Source organism: Phocoena phocoena, chromosome 11 (genome assembly GCF_963924675.1).
Source record: "Phocoena phocoena chromosome 11, mPhoPho1.1, whole genome shotgun sequence".
Classification (NCBI taxonomy): Eukaryota; Metazoa; Chordata; class Mammalia; order Artiodactyla; family Phocoenidae; genus Phocoena; species Phocoena phocoena.
This window is the reverse complement of record NC_089229.1, coordinates 11,727,156-11,734,665: the sequence shown is the minus strand read 5'-3', so window position 1 is coordinate 11,734,665 and position 7,510 is coordinate 11,727,156. Positions and strand designations below refer to the sequence as shown.

At 50.8% G+C, this 7,510-nt stretch overlaps 1 protein-coding gene across 1 annotated transcript; it reads right to left on the bottom strand.

Annotated features, from left to right (window-relative positions):
* Nucleotides 1-1,545: 1,545 nt before the first annotated feature.
* On the bottom strand, nucleotides 1,546-5,626 carry LOC136131323 (apolipoprotein L3-like). Its single transcript, XM_065888138.1, is given in 3 exon segments — nucleotides 1,546-1,966; nucleotides 1,968-2,378; nucleotides 5,613-5,626. Coding segments are annotated over 3 exon segments (846 nt in total).
* Nucleotides 5,627-7,510: the final 1,884 nt, after the last annotated feature.

Genomic DNA, 7,510 nt, shown 5'->3' with positions numbered 1-7,510 from the left:
GCATATGTGTGTTACTGATGAGAAGGCAGCTGTTGTGTCTGGTGTGTAGTGTATTGCTAGAAACGGGCCTGTTAGGATTTGTGGGATTAGGCAGACCCTTCGTAAGGAACCCAAATTTCATCATGGTGAAATATCTGATGGGGTAGGGAGGTCAGTGAATGTGTTGTTGAGGATTTTTATTAGCGGGTGGGTTTTTCGGGTGTTGGTCATTGGTGTTCTTGTAGTTGAATGACAACGATGATTTTCATGTCATTGGTCATGGTTGGAGTCCATGTGAGAATAATGATGACGTATATTGTATTCATTTTAAGTATTATCTTTGTGGTTAGTTTTGTGTGGGTTTCTTCAAAACCTCCACCTACACACACACACACACACACACACACACACACACACACACACACACACACTGGAATATTACCCAGCCATAAAAAGAATAAAATAATGCCATTTGGGGCAGCTTGGATGGACCTAGAAATTATCATACTAAGTGAAGTAAGTCAGAAAGAGAAAGACAAATACCATATGATGTCACTTATATGTGGAATCTAAAAAATAGTACAAGTGAACTTATTTACGAAACAGAAAGAGACTCACAGACACAGAAAACAAACTTATGGTTATAAAAGGGGAAGGTGGGGGAGGGATAACTTAGGAGTATGGGATTGGCAGGTGCATACTAGCATACAAAAAACAGATAAACAACAGGGATTTGCTGTAGAGCACAGGGAGCCACATGTTGAACCGAAACACTTTGCTGTGCACTGGAAACCCACTCAGTATAAATCAACTATGCTTCATTAAAAAAACAAACAGGAAAAAAAAAACAAAAAAAAAACAGGGCTTCCTTGGTGGCGCGGTGGTTGAGAGTCCGCCTGCCGATGCAGGGGACACGGGTTCGTGCCCCGGTCCGGCAGGGTCCCGCGTGCCGCGGAGCGGCTGGGCCCGTGAGCCATGGCCGCTGAGCTTGCGCGTCCGGAGCCTGTGCTCCGCAACGGGAGAGGCCACAACAGTGAGAGGCCCGCCTACCGCAAAACAAACAAACAGAAAGAAATCACTGCCTAATTAAGATAAAGCTGCTGGAATCAAAGGTGAGTTGATACTGGAAAAGTAGGGCTAGAGACCACCAGAGACATCAAACCCTGGGGAGGGGTGAGAGAGGAGCCCCTGCTACTTCTCCTGGAGCCCAACAATCCTACCTCCTGGGCTTTTTCCCATGTTCAACCCGTTCACATTCCTGGCCTCTTGTTGCTAGTTCCCCCTCCCTCTCCCTTTATTCTGCCCCCAGTGTCTTCTTTAGTCCAAAATAAGTGGCTTCTCTCCTCCCTTCGTCCAGGCTCCATGCTCCTTCCTTCTCTCTCCCCCACCTGCCACCTGCATTTATCCCTCCCCTGCTGTGCTCAGCTACAGAAATGCCAAATTCCTAACACCTAGCTACATCTATGTTATCTCGCCCTCCTTTTCCCTCTAACAAGGTGCCTCCATGCCTTGGCCCCGCAAGTGTCCCTAGTCCCTGCACAGCTCGGGGAGTGGCGGAGTCCAGCCCTACTGCAGACGCTCATAGATGCGGGTGAGCACCTCCAACTTCTTCTCCAGCTCCCGGGCCTGCTGCCTCAGCCTTTCAGCTGACTCTGTCTTTGCCCCCTCATGCAAGTGCTTTGCCTGTTTCACCAGGAAGCCCACTTCCATCAGAAGGGAGACACCTGCAGTGCCCGCACCCACAATCCGGGCTCCTTTGGTCATTGCCAGAGCCATGTCTTTGAAAGTAACCTCTTCCTGCTGGCTGCTTTGGACTGAGATTATTCCACTGCTGATGAAGACGTTTGCATCGGCTGCTAAGGCAGGGTTGCTTTTGACCGTCTCCATGGCACGGATATTCATTTCAATGCGTTGCACAGCTTCTGTGGATTTCTTTGTTGTGCTAACGGTTCGGGGGCTGATCTTAAGTGCCTCCAGGAACACCGGTTGACATCAGGCGACTAACTTCGGTTTTTGCTGACAACGTGCTGACTTGTTCCACAATGCTGGTGGACACACTGGTCACAGCAGCCGCTGCTCCCAGCCCTAACCCAGTGGCCGAGTGTGCCAGACTCGCCCCCGCTGACATGGGTGCCAAAGCCAGGCCAAGTATGGTCAGGACACCAGACACAGCGCCAGTGGAGTTGGCCACAATGTTGGAGATGGTGCAGTCCCTATGGACCTTGTCTGCGAGTGCGTGGAGCTTTCCTATGAGCTCCTCTAGCTCTCATTTTACCAGAGGAAACCTGTTCAAAAGCCTCTTCCTGTCCAGCTGGTCTTCTCGGAGCGTGACTTGGTACTCCACGGCCAAGTCTGTTTTTAGCTCACTCAGATGTTGATGCAGTGCCTCTGGGTCTTCCCTGTAACAATGAAGGTCAAGGGATTAGAAAGACAGTTTGCTTGTCCATAAACTAGGCTCGACAAGATCTATTCTGTAAATCACAGAGATTTTGTTATAAATCAAATAGAAAAGAATTTCACAAACGTAAATTTTTCTCTTTCAACATTAAACACATATTTCTGTATCTTGTCGATGCTCCATATACTTATTCAATCATGGAATAAATAAGCAAAAGTCATCTTAGGATATTTTAACTTAACATAGGTATTTGAGGGAATTCCCTGGAGGTCCAGTGGTTAGGACTTTGCGCTCCCACTGCAGCGGGCACAGGTTCAACCCCTGGTTGGGGAAGTAGGATCCCACAAGCTACGTGGCACGGCCAAAAAAAAAAATGGTATTGGATAAAGACGCCTCAGAGGCAGGTCAACACAATCACTTCCAAAGAGTAGGCAGAGTGGGAAATCCACAGAGAAGCACAGAGAAGTGGGATTGGAGCAGAAAAACCTTCATTCAGAGAACCTTAGTGTGTACTGAGGAGTCAACCTGCTCTTTGCCCTTGGCTACTGGGAAGTGCTCCCTGAGCCCCTAGAATATTCCGGCTGATAGGAGTGTCCTCGTCTGCCTGGGCCTCTGGCCACTGGACAGTCTAACAGGGTGACATGTGATGGGGCCTCTGGGTCACGTGGTATCACATGTGACCTCTGGAGGAGCTGGACACTAGGGCATTAGTCTGACCTCCGGGAGGGCAGGAGACAACAGCTCAGCTGTGCGGGCAGCAAGTGACTGAGCCCAAATAAAACTCCATACGCTGCAGGTCCTGTTGAAAAAGGTTCACTCTTCGGTCAAGTTTCAGTCAGGCTCTTCTGAGCCCTCTTCTCCAATAGGCCTCAACCTCCGCCCTTTGTGTCCTGTCCTTGACGGCCTGTCTTGCCCAGTCTCAGCAAAACTTCATCCAAGTCAGTTCAGCGAGAAGCCTTCCCACTGTTTAGATCTTATCATGTTTGATATCTGATCAAACTCCTCATCTCCCACCTTTGATGCATACGTCCTTTACTTGCTTTTAGCAAGAATCCTGTCAGCAAATCTCAACAAGAACCCCCCTGCCCTCGATGTCTCCTCTCAGTGATTTTCCATCCCACGCCCCTCACTCTGATCATTGGCTACCAATCCGCACTCATCTTTGCTGTGTTCGGACGTGCGCCCATCTGTCTCCTCTGCTGCGATGCTCTTCACGCCTATCACGATAGTCCTGAAGAGACCCTTCCTTATCGTTTTAACAAGAGTCAGAATATATTTCTTTAAACAGGGTGAACGCCCCTGGCGGGCAGTGCTCCGTGTGCCCTGCCACACACTGAATCCAGGACAGGGACACGGCCTGAGGACAATGGAAGCTTCCTGTGTGAAACCCGCCCAGACTCTGCCCTGTGGCTGATGGGAACTGGCATCCTTCCCTGTAATAAACCGTAACTGGGATCGTGACAGTTTTCAGGGAGTTCTGTGCTTCCTTCTAGGGAATTCTCACACCTGATGGTAGCTTTGGGGATCTCCCAAATTTGCCATTGGGGTCAAATGTAAGGACAGTCCTGGGGACCGTGCCCTCAGCCTCTGCAGACTGGCTAATTCTGCATACTTAGAGGTTTTTTAAACCTAAAACCAGAGCTAGAAGGAACCTTAACGATCATTTTGCCTGGCAGCTGCTGTCTTCCAAGCCTGATGCCCTTGGCCTTCCCAGCTGAAGGTCACTAGGTCCATCGACTGCCCCAGTTGACTGGGAAGCAGGTGATATGCTATTAACCCTCGTTCCCCTTGGACTCTCCAGCCCGCCTCACTGATTCCTGACCCCTCGCCCAGCACCCCCGACCTCTCAGGGGTCACCAGCCTAACTCATACCTTAGCTGGTGACAACTTCACATGCCTGCACACCAAGGCCATGTGCGACTTTATGGAACCTCTCAAAGATTCAAGAGACTTTAGGAAACATCCACATGAACTGCTAAGCCTGGAGAGACCTGCGTTCGCACAAGCTGGTGGAGGAAGACTTTTCCTCTCTGGTGGGGACTTGGGAAGTCTCGTCAGAATCCCTCAGATGACACAAAATCGGCAGCCACTCATGGTGATGCTGGAGGCCTCACTAAGCCACACGGCCTTCCCACTGGTCAGGGCTACTCTGTGTAGATTGGAAGAGGGTCCCAGATGGCCATGGAGAACCCCAGGTCCCAGGCAGGGTGTGGAGGACACAGTCACCCAGGGCCCTCTATGCTCAGCATGAGGGGATCGAGTCAGGGAGGGAAGAAATGTCCCCTCTCCCACCCACAGGACCTCTGCTAGGGTCACAGACCCTTCAGTTTTGTGTCCTAGGGACCCACTCGCCTCACTCTAGTCCTGGCTCTGCTGCCCAAGCCTTCCTACTAGTCCTCCAACCTGGACCCCTCTGCTCCATCCTGACCCCTGGGTCTGACCCTGGTCCAGGCCTCCCTGGGCCTTTGGATGAGATGATTGCACTTGGTTCCCCGCCTCTGCCCCTGCAGTTCACTCTAAGTCCATCAGATTGAATTGCTATTCCCACTGGACACATGAAAAATCTGAGACTCCAACTCTTAAGCTCAGAGTCCCAGAGCCGGGCAGGGGTAGAGTCAGGATCCAACCCAGCTCCATGCAATTCCACTCCAGCCTCTCTGCCTCATGGGCCAGCAGGATCCTGCAGTGTTGGTACACTTCCTAAGATGGGGAATAAAAGGGCTCCAGCCAGAATCCCCGGGAACGCAAACTGATGGTGTCAGGGTTTTCTGACTTGTCCTAAATAGAGTCCTGCTTGGGCCTCATCTACAGGAAAAAGACCCTTGACTCCTGTCTCTTCCCAACAGCTTTCGAGAGTTAACATTAGGAACCTGGGCCACAGCAGCGAAAGCTCCGAATCTAACCACTAAACCACCAGGAAATTCCCTTTAGACACTGTTTTTCAAAGCAGTTGTCTAAATAGTGGTGGCGCAGTGTTGGATCCTCAGGTTCCCTGAAATAGAATACTCTGGACCTCAATGGCCACCTTTATTCACGTAGGGAAAGGATTTTTCCATTTGGAGGTGAAGCTGTTGGAGTCACAGGGTCTGGAGAAAAACTGAGGAAGCTATAGGAAGAGACAAACCAAAACAGGATAGAACCAGCTGGAACCAAGGTGGCAAGGTATCTGACCTCACCAGACCCTCAGTCTCATTCTAGGCTGATTTTGCTACATTAGCTACGTTAGATGACACACCTACGGATGACCATGACCGGAAGATGCAGACCAAAAAAGGATCAAAAGGGCGTGGCACCCCATTTCCAGAAAATCCTGACCACTTCCAGCAGAGTCTGGAAAGCACCCGATAAATGAATGTTTTCATGTTTTGGCAGTGAAACAAGCAAATATTCACATTAAATGGGAAAAAGTCTGTAATGACTATAAATAAGCTCAGGTCAGTACAGGACAAGATTACTGCCCAGACGAGTTACCAAACACATGTGTGTGTTTCAGAAATTTGGAGGTGATAGAATTGCTGATAAGAGACTGGCGACCAGTGTGACTATATGTGTGGGCTGGGACTTGATGTAAAATCGATTTCCCTCTATAGCCACACAAAGAGGCATTATTCTTATATCACAGAAGAAGAAAGTGAGACTCAGACAGGATAAGGGACCACCCAAGGCCCGCAAGCAGAAAGGTCAGAGGTTGAATCCAAGGCCAACCATCAAGACAATTCTTTGAAGCCTCCTTGTATTTAAAAAACTGTGATTTCTTCATTCTACTCTGTAGTATACTATGGGGCTTCTTTGCAACTAATTTCTGTAGTGTATACAGAAGTAGAAATATAATGTTGTATACACGAAACTTATATAACGTTATAACCCGATGCTACCTCAATTAAAAACAAAGTTTCAGACCACACGCCATTGTGTAAAACTACCATGGGAGGGAGAGGATTCCTCCTGCTAATCACAGACACTCCAGGCTGGGCATCAGAGGGCGATTCTCAGGTGGGGGAGGGGTGGGACCCCTGGCTCTGATCCTATGATCAATCCCCATCACCTCTCTCTTCTCCAGGCTGGCCCCAGGGGACCCAGCTCCCCACTGGCTCCACTGGACCCAAGCTGAACTGTTGATAAACAGGAGATCACCTTGTTCCAGAGGAGCGTTGATCCTCAGGATTTCACCAGCCCAGCCCCCCCTCGAGGATCCCAGTCTGCTGGGATGGCGGCTCCTGGCTTCTAATCTGCTCTCCCCTCCCTTACCCTTCAGCTTGACTAATTTGCTCTCGAGGGCGGCTCCAGGGAGGACGTGATTTGGTCGCTGAGCAATGCAGTGATGGGGGAGAAGCAATCCTGAGGAAACGAGACTCAAGTAAACGCAGCGCTCATGTGGGTGCGTGGTGATTGCTTAGGTTTTTTTCTTCCCCCTTCACTAAGGGAGAAGGGAACCCAGGGCATACATGGAGGGAACCCACGGCACTAAATCTGTGCATTGATTGGATGGGGGTGGGTGGGGGAAATAACTGAGCACCCGCGTCTCTGCAGGGGTATTGAGATCCATAGAACCAGTACCTGCCTGAGGCAGTTACACCTGGTAAGCAGGTGCCCTGACAGAGCTGCAGGCAGTTGCGGGGTGGGGGGGGCGGGTGCGGAGGGGGTGAGAAGTCTGGGGGAGGGGAGGTTTCAACCTGAAACTAACAAATTCCAGGTAGAGGGGACAGCAACCACACTTAGGCAGGACCTGCTGTGTGGCAGGCGTTGGCCCACGCCACGAACACACATTACATTTGATCGTCAAAACAACATAGGGAAATATTATTCTCATTTTACAAGTGAGGTCAGGTAAGGGGCTCCAGGTCACACAGGTGGGAGGCGGCAAAGGCCAGGCTGGGGCTCAGTTCAGGGTCCAATGAGCCTCACAGAGCGGCTGGGCTGGCAGCAGGGCGAGAGCTGAAGGCAACAGGCTCTGTGGTACCGCCCCAGTGTCTAGGAGCAGGGGGCGTTGCTGGGACAAAGGGAGAGGCCAGGAGAAGCCTCCAGGGATGCTGGTGGACCTCCTCTCCCCACCTGGCCCGGCCTCCGGGATTCCCATCTGCTGCCCCCCCCCCCCCATGGGCTGTCCTGTCCTCACTTCTGAGTCACTTGCTG